The 18182-nt window shown below is 37.7% G+C and overlaps 2 protein-coding genes across 2 annotated transcripts; both read right to left on the bottom strand.

Annotated features, from left to right (window-relative positions):
• Positions 1-6564: 6564 nt before the first annotated feature.
• On the bottom strand, positions 6565-9979 carry LOC133862303 (probable adenylate kinase 6, chloroplastic). Its single transcript, XM_062298078.1, has 4 exons — positions 9505-9979; positions 9093-9233; positions 8122-8394; positions 6565-7033 (listed from the first exon to the last, which is right to left on the bottom strand). Exons 1-4 carry the CDS (start codon positions 9826-9828, stop codon positions 6893-6895), a joined length of 879 nt encoding a protein of 292 aa, XP_062154062.1. The 5' UTR covers positions 9829-9979; the 3' UTR covers positions 6565-6892.
• A 4311-nt stretch (positions 9980-14290) lies between these two features.
• On the bottom strand, positions 14291-15892 carry LOC133863381 (uncharacterized). Its single transcript, XM_062299323.1, has 2 exons — positions 15196-15892; positions 14291-15162 (listed from the first exon to the last, which is right to left on the bottom strand). Exons 1-2 carry the CDS (start codon positions 15890-15892, stop codon positions 14291-14293), a joined length of 1569 nt encoding a protein of 522 aa, XP_062155307.1.
• Between the last annotated feature and the right edge of the window lie 2290 nt (positions 15893-18182).

The raw sequence follows: 18182 nt of genomic DNA, 5'->3' as shown, positions 1-18182 counted from the left end.
AAAAATTATCTCAAAATGTGACTTACGAAATATAATTTTTAAAGCAAAAAAAATTAAATTCACATCATCTAAAATGACGTTAGAAGGAACTCTAGAATTTCTCAAAATTAATATATCCCATCACGTAGACTTTCCAAAAGTTCGTAAATTTGGTAAATGGTCTTGAAAATATTAAAACTAAAAATACATTTTTCTCGAATTCATTAATACAAAATTTAAATACAATATAATATTCCAACTATGAATTCCACAAAATATATATATATATATATATATATATATATCATGATGAAATAATTGATCACACGAACATCCCATACTAAGGATCAGGGCGGAACCATACCTGCCTTTGAAAAGTCTTAAGCCCCCACAAAATTCTATAAATGCCACAAAATTTTGAAATTTTATGTTTTTTTATTATTATTATTATTACTTTTATGAATAGAACCCTCAAAAGTCAAAACTAAGTTTTATCTCCAAAATTATTATTTTTAGTTTTGTCCCCCATTTGCTAATATTCTACTTCGGCCCCTGCTAGGAATGTGTTGCAAGAGAGAGATTGAAGGACTTTGTCGGAAGTCACGGCAAGGATACCAACAAAAGAGAACATAAGAGTAGCAGGGGATTGAGAATAATGACCCTTTTTTTTTTCTTTTTTCTTTTTTTTTCTAAGATACATTACAAACAAAAAAAAAAAAAAAAACAAACAACAACTAAGAATTCAAAGGGAGGAGACTGTTTTAGAGAGAGAGGCTCCCGATTTTTCTAGAGAGAGAGAGGCGTCTTTGGCTGTTTGTGGTGGGGGAGGGGGGCTTCACGCCTCCCTCCTCCTTTGGTTTTTTGAGTGTTGGTTAGTCTCCCACCCTTTAGGGGTGTGGTAGTTTTGTCTCCTCGGTGTTGATCCGGTGGAGTTTTTTTGTTTTGTCTAGTTTTTAGTTTGTGGTGGCAAGAGAGTTCTCTGTGGAGGATGTCGGAGGGGCGTGGTTGATCTCGGTGTGTTCGACGACAGAGTTCAGTGGCCTTGCGTTTCTCATGGTCGGATTTTGGTGGCTAGATCTACGTTTCTCCGTCGTCTTCTGGTGAACACGCGCCTTCTAGCCTTTTTCACCGTCAGTCTCCGGTGCTTCTGCCGCTCTTCACGGCCGTGCAGTTTCATGGTGGTCGGTGCGTGGGCTTCACGCGCCAGTGTTTTCTTTCTGTTTGGGCGCGCGTGAGGGCTTCAATCCGTGTGTTTTTCGGCGTGTATGGTGGGGCTAGTGGTGATCGGAGGATTTTCGGTGTTTGGGGGTTGAGGGGATGCTCTGGCGCCGGCGCGTGTGTTACACGCGCCGCCACTAACGGTGGCTCTCCCGGAAGACAGAATCCTCTTTGCGCTCTCCTGTGTTTTAATTTAGTTGTGGGTTTCTCTGACAGTTTGCATTGTGCGTGTACTAATTCAATCATTAGCTTTTGCCCAGTTTGTGTGACCGACTCCTTGTTCATGTAAAGGTGTATGTCAACGCAGAAGCACCATTCTGTTGATTGGATTTTTTTAGTTGCAACTGTCTGTATTTATTTGAGTCTTTGGACTCAAATTGTTTGTACACCTAGGGTGGATGAATGCTGCAATGTATGTATTCTGAAATGTTTGTTGTAATGTTTGGTTATATCAATGAAAGTTTCAACTTTCCTTCAAAAAAAAAAAAAAAAATTCAAAGGGAGAGCAACAGTGCTCGTAGGATCAATGCCACTGACAAAAGGAACATGATATTTCTTCCTATTGCATGGCTCTAGTCAAGTGTCGGTCCATTGACAGGGGATAATTTTGACCAGATTTGACGTTCAATTTGTGTCATCTAGTGAGGTACGCCTTTTGCCAGATGTCGCGTGTTGGTAAGGTAAAGTCTTGGTAGAGTAATGGCATTGAACTCCTTGCCTCTTGCGACCATTTCAGTTGTTCTTTAGTGTTACGTATTTGTTGGTAGATCAATAGTGTTAGCATGATTGTTTACCTAGAATATCAAGTAAGTTGAGATGAGGTGGCAAGAAAGTTATTCTTGCGATGTGTTTCCTTTAGCTCTCTAACTAGTTGGTTAGTTAATTTTTTGGCCCATTGGATATGTGATTTAGACTCGATTACTCGCCCTAAAAGGGTCTCTAAAGCCTAGGTCTAGTCGGAGCGATATTCGGCATCTCATATCATATCAAAACACTTTTTCAAACCAAAACCTAAAAACACTTTTCAAAACTATTATCAAACTTACCTTCAACTATAAACTATCACAAATACAAAGTCTCACCAACACTAATGATAAGTTTTGAATTATTCAATTCAAGACCCCTTAATTTATATTTGTTAGACTTAGTTTGTGTTGTATATATAACGTTTTGTTGTAATTTTGTGTTATATCTTATTTTTAGGTCTTAGTCGAAATCTAGTTTTAAACACTTGAATTATACCTGAAAAATACATCAAGGGTAATTTGGTCATTTCAAGAGTTCGAAGTTGATCCTGAAAAGATGAAAAAAGCGTCAAAGGCATTTCGATCGATCGATTATCTGTACAGCCAATAATTCGATCGATCGACTTTTAGTCGACCCAACTTCGATCGATCTAGATGCGATCGATCGATTCTCAGAGCATATAAAAATCGATCGATCGAAGTTCGATTGATCGATATAACTTCGCATCTTCCAAAAGGTCCATATATTTTCAAATCTTTATGTGATCCAAATCAAAAGTTGAGTTCTATTGACAGAAATGGACGGCGACCAGCTCTGAATACTTGGCTAGAATTAACTTTTGTAGTCTTTTTGTAAATCCAATTTCCTATATATATGGAATTCGGATTTATGTTTATTTTATGCGTCTTTTTGGGGTTTCGGATTTTCTCAAGTGTATCACTTAATTTCTTGTGTTTTTGGTTTCCTTTGATGCACATTTTCTGGGCTTAAATCCAAATAGCAACTTCCTTTGTTAATTTTCAAGTTCTAGCTTAGGTTTTGTTCTTTATTTTTAACTTTTTGTAATCCGAATTTTTAGAAGTTTAATATAATTGTTTTCAATTTATTTTCTTCTTGTTCATTTTCTGTTTTCCTTTGATTTTATGCTTAAATTAGTTTATTTCATGTCTAGCTAAACTCTACCTTAGGGTTTGATCAAAATCTCTTCCAAAACCATGGAATGTTCTTGATGTTCTTAGGATTTTCTTGATAAATGTTTGATGATTGTATAAGACTAGAAGATATCAAAACTCATGCTAAAAGGTTTTGTTTTCAATATTCCAATCTAATTATTCATAAAAAAGAGTTATGCTTGTCTATGAGTTTTTTTGTTTTCTTGAATAAAACCAACGTTCTTGAAAGAAAACGATGTCTTTTGCAATGGTTAGGTTTGACATGACGTGTGTTTACCTATTAGAATTATCTTATAGGGTATGCTAGGAAACACCGGTCGTTTCACACCTTTGGTAGTTTAAACCGTTTTTCAATTATAGTGTAACTTTTACGTGATGTGATCGGTGTGAAACTAAATATCTTATTATTGTGGCCTAATTATGGTTTTCATGTATTGTGTATGCTTATTATGATGGTTTATAGGGTAGTAAGCTAGGGAGCATTAATCACTCCACACATTTTGTAGTGTAACGTTTTTCAATTATAGATTAATCTTTACGTGGAGTTGTTTAATGTGAAACTAGGTGCTTTATGATTACGTCTTAACTAAAGTATTTTTATGTCGAGGTCATCGTAATGGTTGACGTCCATTACGCGTTCATGTCATGCATGTTATGAAGATTCATATAGACATGAAGCATTCTATTGGTTGAGGATTAGATAAGATCAATATCCTAAGTTTTTCTTTTAAGTTTGTTTTCATTTTCCGCTTTCCTTTACTTTACTCGTTGTAGCTTTAATTCTACAACTTTTACTTTGTTTTTATTTTTAAGTTAAGTTAAGTACGGTTCCTTGAATATCCCGTTACACAAACACAACCTTAAATCACTGTGGTTCGATAACCCTTACTATAGTACAATTGATTTGTACTATTGCGAGTGGTAACTCATATAAATTTAAAATACACGTAGCCGGTTCGCGGCTACCAACTAACCATCACAGAAACTTACTCAATTGCCACCAAATCAAACCCAAATACCACGCCCTTTCTCTTTCGACTACTTTTTGTTGGAGCTGCGACTAGTGATTAAATCGAAAAAAAGAAAAAAGAAAAAAAAAGAAATAGAGACCAAAGTGGGAGAGAAAGTTTGGAAAATATTCAAAAAAATTATAGCAAACACAATGTAAGCTTTACAACAATTTCATTGAATAATTATCACAAGAAATATAGTTTATGTTTATATCTTCTATATTATATTATATGACATTATATATATAATAAATATCGTTTATGTAGTTAGCTTTGAATGAATATTAACATATTTTTTATAACTAGATACGACAATGTTGTAAAAAGAGATGCGGTTTTGAGACTTGAGTGCTGTTAGCAGTACTGTGTACAGTTTATTACAAGTATCCATTACAAATTGACGCGATAATTCATAATTAGTAAAATGATTAAGCAAAAAATTGACTAGTCAATTTAGTTACATAACGACCGACTTATCAACCATATACTCTTAACCAGTTAACCAACTATAGACAGTTACAACTGCAATAAAATATGTAGTGGCTTAAACATTTTTATTTGATACCTCTCTATATCCTGGATTAGAATCCTTTCTAGTTGAAAAGAACTAGAGAGGAGCCGATCCTTTATACACAATAATATTTTTGTAATTTCACATGGTTTCAATTGGAGAGGATCCGATCCGATGCCTATACCCTAACGGTTACATCTTCTAGTGACTTCTATTCATGGCATGATTGCATCTTTTTAACTCATTGCTGCAACTTTTCCAGTAAATTTTGTGGCAAAGTTTCTCAATAATCAGCTTAGCCGATTCCCATCGAAAGTCGGTAGAAATAGAAAGCGACCCGCGAGGATGTGATTGGTTTTAAACTTTTCTTGTCCCATTAACCTTTTGCGTCTCATACTTTCTTAGTGGCCTTTGTTTGACTTTTCTTTCCTGGACTCCCTTATCTCTGCACATACACAAACAAGCCCAAAAGGTGCGATTCCTTGGCTCTTTTTCTTTGGAATTTGGAGGTAGTCAAACTTCGTCCAGGATACTATAGTGCTTTTAAAAATCACAATTTTATTCTACTGCAATCATATTTTGCTGTTGGGATAATGTTGATCGGCATTTGAATAGGGACCTATTAAAAAAATAATAATAATCTAATGCCATTGTGAGGATGAAATAGTGATCGAGAGGATAAAAATATGATTTTTATCATTACTTGTATGTTTTTCTGTCGAGTGTTCATTATGGGTTTCCTCTAAAGGGCTTATTTTTATGTGGATAAAGTTAATTCAAAGAGCCAGGACTGTAGTTATAACTTTAAAGGAGAAATTTCACTTTAACTCCTCTAAACTTTTATCATTTAACCTCAAATCTTAATGGGATGAGTGAAATTACAAAAAAATTGAAAGTTCGATTTACTAAATTGAAAGTTTTTTTTTTTTTTTTTTTTTTTTTTTTCTAGCTTTAGGAAGAAATTACAAAAATAATGAAAGTTCATGTGAGTTGGGTTAAATTTTTTCAACTCTAAAAGTGTGACCAAGGCCAAGTTTAATGTTTTCATTGAAAAGAGAACTGGTGGGGCTTGAATTCAGATGGGACAGGTATCATAAGAGGACCTTAAGATACAATAGGTTGAAGACATTCAAAAGTTCATGAAGTTTACAAATTTTTAAAAAATTAAATTAAATTTAATACATTAAAGTTGCAACGATATGTGTCATCTTGACTGACAAGTTGGTATATCCCTCACATTGTTGGTTAGGATTTAATCTTCACACTTATCTGGTATTTGCGCGAGAAACAACTAAAACACCCCATATTTACTATATTATTTAATTTTTTTGAATGGTGTGCCAATATATTTATAATATGACATTATTTATACCATTAAATACGACTTTAAATTCTGACCATAAAATAACTCATCTTCATTTCGCTTGAAATATAGAGCATTATATTCCAGATTACCTATGCGTTAGGATATTTGATAAGATATCAAATATAGTTGTGTTTCATTATTGCAAACTTCTTGATGAATGAAGCCCTTTTTTTTTGGGGGGGGGGGGATTTTGCAACAAAGAACACTATCATGTTATGTGAGAAAACATGGATGATGGTTCCTTCCAAAATCTGAAGTTAAACAATTAAGAACTTGAACAAACATGGGATCATAAGCATATTTGTTGCTTATAAATAACCATTGTAACCCCAGTACTCATGATGTTGGTCTTCGATCTAGTTAACTTCATGAAATTTTGGATTTTAACCGTTATTTATAAGCAACAATATCAGAGTATTATTAGCAAGGTATCATCGATGCACACATTTGTTATTATCAGTGAGGTGAAACCACCTTTCTGTTTATTAAGAGAAGTTTACTGCTTCCTTTTCTTCTTTTCTTTATTTGCTTGGGTACTTCCAAGTACAGAGATTCCTTAAATTGAAATTTCAAAAGCATAACATCTTACCAAAATAAAATCTCCATTACGCTTATTGTCTGGAGTTATACTCACCGCGTAGTGAAAGTATATGTCAACCAAGCAACATTGCCAACAATAGCATTATTTCTCCTTGCTCTCCAAACATCTTACAAACTGCACAAATCTCCAGAAGCCCAATAGGAAGCTTCCTAGTAGATGTATAGGTATGTTTCCAGTTCCTACTGGACATAAATGTTTTGTGTTGAAATTGATATGCATGCACATATCTTCAATATGCAAAGAATGATCTAAATTACCCTGTGAATATAGTACAGAATATTAATATAATCATGCTGCTGCAGACTGCTTGTCATTATTATCAAGATTCAGAGCTTGAAGCAGCTTTGGCCAGGATTCTGGGATTCCTCCTGGCAGATCAAATTCTAGCAACTTCCCACGACTGCGGTAGAACTCTTCCACAGGTTGAGTCTGCAAGAATGAGATAATTTGCAGAGCATTACTCACTAACTGAACTAAAAATCAATAATACCATAGTTATTTTTTAATAAGTTGAATGTAATTACTGTAACATTAATATATGATGTTGATCAGAGAAACGTAATTTTCTAGTGTCCAAATTGTGTTCACCATTCACCATGAGCTTCAGCAATCCACTCCCAACAGCTAGGGCTGTTAATTTTTCGATTCTAACAGGCTCTTCCAGCCAACATGATGGTGATACTCCTTTCACATTCAGTATGAGTTTAAATTTGCCACTTGAGGCTAACAAAGGCCTCAAAAACTCCCAAACAAGAAACGAATTACAGTTTGTAGAGCCAAACACTACATGGCAATGCTTAATAAACACCGTGGAACAATTAGTAATAGTAAAATATGAAATCCAATATCTCATTCTCCGGAGCACCTCCAACCTCTAACCCAGCACCTTTACTCCTTTTTAACTTGATAGACCATAAATTTTTCGCTCAGACATTCTTCTTGGAACTATTGAGTTTCCAATGATAATAAGAATGACAATTAACAACCAAACAAACTATAGTGATAAGGAATTACAGTATTAATATTGATTCAGAGTCTCTAGTAGTTTAATATTTTGAATTCACATAAAGAGGCTTCACAAATTGCGGTGATAAACAAGAGTGGAAGAAATGGATAAGTACAGTTTCAAATACAATTCCCAAAATCTAGAATGAACCAGAAATATAAAGTGGGGAAACAGTATAAAGCCTGTTTTCTTGGAAGTAATGAAATATTCAAGGCACAACATTTATGAACATACTATATTTAGCATATGTGCATAGACCTAGAATGGTTCGCATATATTATAAAATAATTTCCACATCAATAATGATAATACAGGGTCATCTTACAAACAATTTCATATATAGGCTGACACCTTTTTTATGTCGAAACATTTCCATACCAACTTTTTAGTGCAGCATGGTGTACAACACCTCAATCCTCAATAGGGTTCACATAATATTATAAATAAGACTGTTATAGAAGTATCTATTGAAAATGTTGAACAAAAACATTCATATAGTATGGAGCAATACCACTTTGCGATATATACGAAGCCGTTCCTTGACAACTTCTTCGGTATCATCAGCTCGAGTGATGAGTTTTGATTCGCAATGTGGAGGGGGAAGAAGTGGAGCCATGTATAATCCAGGGCTTCCATTCTCACCCTTTATATCAATACAGGCAATATTGTAGCTTCCTCCACACTCACTACATGTCCTTCTTCCAAGGCACTTTGCAAGCAATGCCTCTTCCCGAAGCTTCAGGTTGACCACCAAGTCAATGTCTGTAACCCCCTCTAGAATTTCCTGGAAAACAGCCAAAACATAACGTGAAATAAAAGGATAAAAATAAGAGCAGTAGTTTTTTTTTTTTTTTTTTTGTTGGTTGGGCAGGGGAGAAATGGGAAAGAATTATGTTTCAATAATTTATTAGGCCTCTTCACAGTAAAATGACAGTAGATGTATTCAGGACAATAAGAATGATATGTAAACTGGGAAAGAGAATAGGACGCGGAGAATTCCACTTTAATCATTAAAATATTTTTACAATTGATAAAATTTTCACCTTAGGGACAATATGGCAGAGATATATCATGGTGCAAAAGGGTATATGTTTTTAACCTGCGCATAAATGCAATTAATGAAAGAATATATCAAAAAAACTGAAAAAGATGCAAGAAGTCCCCAGGTGCTTAACCACCAAAAATACACACCCATTTTAACGGCGTCGAATCAGTGTCTCACTGCAGACCAGGTCATATATATGACTAAATCCTGGGTAATCTCTTATAACCCTTAGACATATACCATTAGGAACTATCAACAGAGCTACTTTGTCTGTGTCATTTATAAATAGGTTCATGTCGTATTAGCTTACTCATATTGTTCATATATTTGTAAATCTGTTAGCCTTTTAATCTTTTTCTACTTCAGCTATTACATTCATTTGATAAACAAGATATAAGAGATTGCTAAATTAACGTTTCATCAGAAGAAGTGCTCACCGCCTGTCTTATGGTTCGAGGGAAACCATCAAGAATGAAGCCAGATTCACCCTTAGCTTCACCAGCTTCAAGACGCTTGGACAACAAATTTATTATAAACTCATCTGAAACCAATTTCCCTTGGTTCACAATCTCTGCAAGCTGCAAAATAAATTAGTGAATAAACAAATAGTTTGGTTGCTACTTGGTAGCATATTCTAAGCACAATAACTCCCAAAGAAGTTTCCTTTAGTTTCTATGTGAACTGTAAAGGCTGGGAACATCCATATGCTTATTTAGCTGACTTGAGGTGTATTGCTTGTGTGTGAGAGTATTCAATCATAAACGCAATCTTAAGAACAAGAATTTAGGAAAAGCCAAAGAAAATAAAGAAGCAGCCGAAATTGAAAGAGAAAATGGAACCCTAGGGGACCTGGGAAGCGAGGGGGCCGGAGGAGGAGAGCTCTTCGCGGACGAGATCGCCGGTGGCGATGTGGGGGACGCCAAGGAGGTGGGAGAGGCGGGACGCGTAGGTGCCCTTTCCGACGCCGGGGCAGCCGAGGAACACCCACTGGACGTTTCTGTCCTTGGGGCCGTGGCGCAGCGGGAGGGGATTCTGGGCGAGCAGAGACTGCGCTTCGAGGTCAGCTCCGGAATTTGGTGTAGAGCAAGAAGAGAGCGTCCGGATTGTGGAGGCGGCGACGGAGGAGATCGGCGTTGAGGCTGTGGCTCTCCACAAGCGGCTCGGCACCGCCATCGCCAAGTCAAATTCTAGAGTTGCCTTTGGGAATGTTGGAGGTGGTGGTTTTTAGGGAGGGACTGCCGGACTGGTGTTTATTTGCTTTGTTGTGTTTCCCGGAGGCGAGGAGGGCTTTGACGTTTGAAATAGGCCACGACGTGTGTTTCCTGGCGGGCCAGGGCATATGTGGGTTTTGCTTTTATTATTTCACGTGCTCTAACGAACATAGAATATGCTCTTTTGGAGATGCTGACATCGAGTGCAGTGAACTACTAACTGTACAAGTAAACAGTTTACCTCCAAATTTTTTTTTTTATTTATTTATTTTTTTTTTTTTTTATGAAAATAGTAAATCTTCATTATTGAATAATCTCATCTCGCTCTGGGAGCACAATACTTTGGATAATGACGGGGCATTCTCCTATCCAAACCTTATCTAAAAATTGAGAAATAACACTTCTAGCCAAAACATGGGCTGCCATATTAGATTTTCAAGTAACATGATGAACTTGAATAGAGAGAAAAGAGCTAAAGCTTGACCGGATGTCTGCAAGGAGTTGGTCATTTGCTTGATCATTTGCATCCACTTTCTCTAGTGCCGAAGCCACCAGCAATGAGTCCCCCTCCAGAATCACTTTCTCTCCCCCCATCTCCTTGCCAAAAGAAATAGCATGCCAAGCTGCTATAGTTTCAGCCAGTAGAGAATCCACGATGAACGGGATTTGTTTTGCTCGTGCAGCTATAATCCTACCACCTGCATCTCTGATAACAATCTCCACTCCCATCTTCCTAGCTCCTTTGTCTACCGCAGCATCCATATTAATTTTCCACATATCTTCCGGAGGCTTAGTCCATCTTGGAGGGGTCATGGGAGTATCATTTCTGGTGCTACTACTATCATTATGCGCTGCAGAATATTCTTCCATATCCATTCTCGATCTTTCTACCACCTGAATAAGTGGCAGAAATTCCCCTGCAAACACAAACGAATTCCTCCGCAACTAGATTGCCCTTGCCACTGTACAGGCTTCCAGTACCTCCTCACTTGATAGCTTCTCGAAAAAAGTTTTCACCAACTTGTATCCGTCATTAGCCACCAAAGCCAGCTTCTGGAGACGCCTACTGCATTCCTGCCACACAGCCATCGCAGCCGGACAACTCCATAAACAATGAACCACCGTCTCCGAATCCCTGAGGCAAATAGGACATTCCGAGCTAGGAACAATTTTCTTCAAAGCCAAATTACTCTTAGTAGGCAGGAGGTTATTACAGACTTTCCAACAAAAGTGTCTAACCACTGGTGGGGCTTGTAAACTCCATATGGAATGCCAGACCATATCATCACATACCTCTTTTGAACTCCCTCCTCTTTCTTGAGTAACTCTGGTCATAGTCAAATAATAGGCACTTTTCACTGAAAAAGTTCCTGAAGCATTCCCCCTCCACACAATTCGATCCGGTGTCCGAAGAGGACTGATCCCAATACTACATATCCGATTCACATCCCTTGGATCAAACAATCTTTGAATAAGCTCAAAATTCCACCATATTGTGTCATGATCAATAAGGGCAACCACTTTTTCATCAGGATCCATTGCAGGATGAGGGGGAAGTAACAGCCGAGGATAAGGGGAAGGGAGCCAAGCATCTCCCCAAATTTTTATACCCTCCCCATTACCCACTCTCCAACTTAATCCACTTTGCAAAACTTCCCAGGCTTGACAGATGCTCCTCCATGCATAAGAAGGACGATTTCCAATTGAAGCCCCCATAAAATCTCCGGACGGGAAATACTTATCCTTGAGAATCTGGGCCACAAGAGAATCCAGATTTTTCAAGATCCACCACCCTTGTTTAGCAAGCAACGCCTTATTAAAAATGGCTAAGTCCCTAAACCCCATACCACCTCTAGACTTTGAAATGCCAATTCTCTCCCAATTCATCCAAGAAATCCGAGAATGATTGGCTTTATGACCCCACCAAAATCTAGTCATCGAGGAGTTAAGAGACTTACAGAGAACTTTTGGCAGTTGGAAAACGCTCATGCTATAGGTTGGGATTGCCTGAATCACTGCTTTAATCAAAATCTCTTTTCTAGCTTGGGAAAAAGAATTTTCTTTCCACCCATCCAACCGTTTTTGCACCCGACTACAAATGTTCGCAAAAGTCCGTGTCTTTGACCGGCCAACCATTGAAGGGAGCCCCAAGTATTTGTCAAAACTAGTGCTGACGCGGATCCCAGTGGTAGTTCGAATGTGATCTCAAAAATCAGCCCCAGTGTTCTTACTAAAGAAGATTGAGGACTTTTGTGCATTTAGTTTTTGTCCAGATGCACTCTCGTAAGTTTGCAATATCTGGGAGAGATTCCCCCATTCCTCCACTGTGGCCCTGCAAAAAAGAAGAGAGTCATCGGCAAAAAACAAGTGGCTAAGCCTATGACCCCCAACTGAAATTGGAACTCCAGTAAGACGGTTATCCAATTCAGCTTTAGAGAGTAGTGAACTCAGTCCTTCCACCACAATCAAGAAAAGGTATGGAGACAGCGGGTCTCCTTGCCGAAGCCCTCTAGATGGAGTTATTTTCCCATATGGCACCCCATTAACCATCACCGAATAAGAGACACTTTTAACACAAGTCATTATCAGTGTAATCCACTTCTCTTCAAACCCCATCGCCCTCATCATAGCCTCAAGGAAAGGCCACTCCACCCAATCATATGCCTTTCGCATGTCAAGCTTTACCGCCATAAATCCTTTTTTACTCCTCATTCGGGTATTCATAGAGTGCAACGCTTCATAGGCTACCAGCACGTTGTCAGTAATCAGACGTCCTGGTACAAATGCACTTTGGTTGGGTGAAATGATAGAGGGCAATACCAATTTCAGCCAATTAGCGAGGACTTTTGCTATCAGCTTATACAATACGTTACAAAGGCTTATCGGCCGATACTGGCATATTGAGGAAGCTTCAGAAGATTTAGGTATAAGGGCAATAAAAGTCTCATTTATCACAAGGTCAAAACTACCCCCATTTAGAAAATTCAGAATAGCAGCCCTTACCTTTTCGCCAATAATCCCCCAATGATTTTGGTAGAAACTAGCCCCAAAGCCATCTGGTCCTGGGGATTTGAGCGGGTGCATTTGGGCCAGCGCTTGATTAATCTCCTCAGCAACAAACTCAGAGGAAAAAGTCTCATTCAAAGCTGGGGATACTTTGCCACCAACTGCTGCAATACACTCATCAATTCCTTCAACCTCTTCGGAAGTAAACAAATGCTGGAAATAGCCTTTAGAAGCATCCCCTATTTCCTCAGAGGTAGTCCATTCCGTACCTGCCAAATATTTGGTAGCACCAATAAAATTAGTCTTATGACGTTGATTAGCCCAGGCATGGAAGAACTGTGTATTTCTGTCCCCTCCCCAGAACCAGCTTCGTTTTGCTCTCTGCCTCCACTTCATCTCCTCCATCTCAAGGAGGAGCTTATTAAAGTCGCCTTGCACCTGCTTGATGGTAGCCAGATTAGCTGGATTTTCAGCATTTTGTAAACGAGCTAGCCTCTTTGTAAGAGAACCTATTTTCCTATCAGAAGCACCAAACTTTGCTTTACTCCATTCTAATAAACTTGTTTTACATGACGCCAGATTATTCCATGTCTTCCCCAGCGGATTGCTGTCAACATCCTCCCTGTTCCAAGCTTCTATAATCACCATAGAGCACTCCTTATCTAGATTCCACTTGGCTTCAAATCTGAACAGTTTAAGAGCAAAACGCCTTATAGATTCGAACTGTAGGCAAAGAGGCCGATGGTCCGAATTGCTGACCGAAAGAACATCAACCACTGAATTAGGGAAAATGCCGCACCATTTCGGGGTAGCAACTGCCCGATCCAGCCTTTCTTTAATAAAAGCATTCGACTCTTGTTTATTACTCCACATAAACTTTGAACCATGATATCCCAAATCACCCAAATTACTCTCTTCCAATGTAGACCGAAAGCTTCTCATCTGGGCTTCATTACGATTCGCACCTCCTACCTTCTCATGGTGATTCACAACCTCATTAAAATCTCCCATACACACCATGCAGAGGAACTCAAACAACTGAGATGGGAAAGGAGCTTCCAGGAATTTTCACGAAGCGTCCGGTCAGGATGACCATAGAAACCTGTGAAGGACCAAGAACTATTACCTTCCTCCAGAGTAATCAAAGCTGAAATATGCCTTCGTGAAAAATTCACAATCTGCACCTCCTTCTCATGTTTCTAGAAAAAAAAAAAAAACCAGCCCCCCACTATGCCCAACTGGATCCACATGGAACATCCCATCAAAACCTAGAGAGTACAGTAATTTTTGCAATTTCTCTGACTTCACTTTTGTTTCAATGAGAAACAAAAAGCGGGGTTTCTTAGCTTTCACCAACCGATGAACTTCCTGAACTGTCGGGGGATTCCCTAGCCCCCAGCAGTTCCAGCATAGAAGACTCATGATGAGCGGCGGGGCTGCTTTGCAGCCTCCGCCACTTCACTGGTACCCTTAGAGACATTCGGCTCATACCTCGTATCCTTGGCAAACAACCGACCCTCCTTAGGAACCTCCGATGCACTGTGAGCATTGGAAGGACCCTCTGTCATATGAGAATCTGACAGATTTCTCCGTTGTCTCTTCCATGGTCTTCCTTCGTCGCTGGGCGATTCTACTTCCTCTGGGATAATAGATTTTTGCTCTCTGGCAGTACGACAATCATCACTAGTCTTCAAAGTCAATCTGCCAAGACAAGTCTCCTTTGACTCGGAAACCTCTAGAGATGGCTCAACGGAGGAGTGTATGCCCTTTACAACCAGGGCTTTGGTTGGCTTCTCCTCATACTTGGGCTTCCTTGTCACCTTTACTTCACTAAAGGCCCGATATTCCCCTTTCGACCTGCTTGTTTTTTGGGCCCTTTCTGCATTGGGCCTTGGACTAGGGTTCCGCTCCTGAATGGAAGAAGCCTTATTCACTTTATTTGAATTTGAAACCACATTATATATCTCTTTAATTATCCCCGACTCCACATGATTCTTTCTTTTTCGGTTACCTAGGATCTCCTCTCCCCTTCCATATCTAGATTTTCCGTCCTCATCTGTTTTCCTTTCCTGGGTAGCCCCGTCATTGTTGCTTGGCCGTTTTGTATCCTGGGAATCCCCAAAATTTTGCTCCGGAATAGCCGTTACAACATCATCCTCCCCTGCATGGCGCCTTTCCTTTTTGGGATTTGCTTTTGATTTGGGTTCCCCACCCTTTGCCGCCACTGCCCGTGGTGGAGACCCCACTTCTCTATTGTCCTCCAGTGTACTAAAACCCCGAAAAGCTTCCTCTGCCCGAAGCCATGAACCCCAGGCTGACTAACCTTCTGCATGGTTCTGTTTCTTTCCCAACTGGACAGTACATCCTATTTGGTCATGGAGGATACAGCCACACTTGAAACAAAACCTTGGTAACTTTTCATATTTGAAAGTTACCCAACAGGTTTTCCCCGTCAACATCAATGAACGTCCACGGTCCAGAGGTTGATAGAGGTTGATGAACACTCGAACCCGTAAGCATCTTCCCCATCCCACATCATCTTCCGCGATAGCCACATCCTCCACTTTCCCCATCGATCCTCCAATCTTTAGTCCAACCCTACGATTCATACACCCCAATGGCATATCATGGATTTGGACCCAAATCGGGGTAGAGGTAAACTCCATCTGGGATGGGGGTGTTTTCCCATCAAACTCATTCAATATGAGCAACGTCCGCTCATAGCACCATGGATGTCCCTCTAGGACACGTTTACGATCACTATCATCAGCAAACTCGAACATCCACAAATTATCTTGTATTTCCTTAAAGAATACTCTTCCTGTTGTCCTCCATATTCGCAGTAGAAGGGATTTAAAAGCCTCCTTGTTGAGTTTTTTGGGAACACCCAATCTACCCACCAAGCACTTAGAACCCTTTGCCCGCAATTCTTCCGTCTCCTCATCACCAATCGTTATTCCCTGTTGTTCCCCTCTTGTTAAAGGGTAACAACCGTATGAATCCCCACACTCTTCAGCCATGGTACAAATCAAATATAAATCAAATCTGAAGCCGTTGGTGAAGGGTGGGACAAATCCTCCTATCCCGGAAACCGGAAGGAGACTTTACACCGGCACCTCTACTATGGTTCAGTCAGACCATACTTTCGAGAGCCGGACAGAGAGATGTTTTTCCGTCTTTCCAATTGTAGAAAGGGTTTTAGGCCGGAGGCTTCGACATTGGATGGTCTGATTGTATGGACCCAATTATGGTGAAGGCATGGCAGCTTTCATCTACAATACTAGAGACTGTTCCGAGTATAGAAAGCATTCAAAATTGTAGCAAAAAATGCAGGTCCTCTATCTCTCTCTCTCTAAAAAATAAATACAAAATAGAAAAACAGTTTACTTCCAAATTGATTCCGTATATCTTTAATCATTTTCTTATTTTGTATTTAAAAATTACATGTTTTAAATGATAAAAATCAGTTTAATAGACTAAATTACAAGAATTTTTTTCAACTCAATTTAAAAGAAATTTTTGTCCGAGAATAAATATACTTTTTTAGGAACTTATGATACAACTGTAGCAATAACAAGGAATAAGATTCTCTTAATTTTGCGATTTAAATTTTGTTTTGTTTTGTTGTATTTAACGGCGTCACTTCATTTTAAATGACGTGAAAATATATTTATTATATGACAACATATACACTATTAGATTTGTTAAATTTAATTTGAATCATGAAATAGACAAAAATCATGTCAATAACCTAGTTAATGACCATTAATAGCGGGAATTCATTTGCAATTTAACATTATAGTCCTAATGATAATTTGGGTTCCAAATATCTCAAGCTTCTTTTATTGGAATATGCCTAACCATAAAGGTCGAACACAATTAAGAATGTGAAAAAAAAAATAAAAATGCTTAAGAGGTCAATTAACGAGATATGACTTTTTATTAAATTACTTTCTAAGGTTTAAATTTTGTTGATTTACATCTTAAGGTTTCAGAGCACTCACAAATTGACTCTTTATATTTAATTTTTCTCTATATTTTTAATAAAAATCACAAAAATGCTCAAATAACAGATTTTTTGGAAAATGTTAAACTTAGCATTTGTCAAATTTTCTCTTTAAATTTAAAGAGCCAAAAAGACAATGCTATAATTTTTTTAATAATACTTTTTGCAAGTCGTGCCAATGTTCTTCATTTTTCTAATAAAATAAAAACTGCTCCATGTAACAATATTATTATGAACGATTAAAAAACAGTATTTATTTAAAGTAGATAAACATTTAGAGAGTTTGTTATTTGATTATTTTAAAAAGTGACTAGATAAAACCCATAAAGTAGATTTTGGGAGTTAAATTTAGAGAAATTATGAAGAAGTCATTGTAAAAGCTCTCAATTGTTATAAAATAGATCGTTATATTTACCTTCTGTTAAATTTATAACAAAATGTCACATCATACCCAATTCGAAGGCCATGTGTCTCCTTTAATAAAAAACTTATAAAAAAAAAGAAGTTATAAATATAAATGTAAAAACAAAACAAAATAATAATAATAAAAAAATCAGTCTTATCCTTTTTTATATATTTTTTTATGAAAGCGTACACGTCACATTTTGACTGGGTATGACATGACACTATGACAGTACTGTTAAAAATTTAATGAATTAATCTATTTCATAACAATTGAAACGTTAAGAAGAAATTGACAATTTGAACCTTAAAAAGTAGATTTGATATAAAAAAAATAAAATAATAATAATCATAGAGACCTCTAGAACATTTTTCCCGAACGAATATGAAAGTTTCTCTCCCTCATATTACTACGATGCATTACGCATTGTTGCGTAGTTTCCACAAAAGGGCCTGCAGTGATTGATTCAAAACAAGGAGCAAATGAACTCAAGAGAGGGTGGCATAGGAGGGATGAGATCCTCTCAAAGTTATTTATTCGAATTAAATAATTATAAAAAATTACTTATAAGACTCATTTTGATCAGATAAGTAGTTAAACAATCTAATTTTTATTTAGTCAAATAAGTTTCATAAATAGTTTTTCACAAATTATTTACCCAAATTTTTTAAAATTTTGAACAAATAATTTAAAAGAATCACAATCCAAAAAGAAACGAAGTTGACCAGAACATCTATACGAATTTAACCCACAACCCATCCTTTGCTAATACAGGCTTTGGCGGCTTACACAATAAACACGAGTATAAAGACAAGCCCGAACCTTCAGGCCAGTTGCTTCAGCCGACGATATTGACTTATTAACAACTTTTGTTTTTCTGTTCTCAAGTTAGAGAAGATGG

This window comes from Alnus glutinosa, chromosome 3 (genome assembly GCF_958979055.1).
Source record: "Alnus glutinosa chromosome 3, dhAlnGlut1.1, whole genome shotgun sequence".
In the NCBI taxonomy this organism is placed as follows: Eukaryota; Viridiplantae; Streptophyta; class Magnoliopsida; order Fagales; family Betulaceae; genus Alnus; species Alnus glutinosa.
This window is presented reverse-complemented; position numbering and strand designations above follow the sequence as displayed.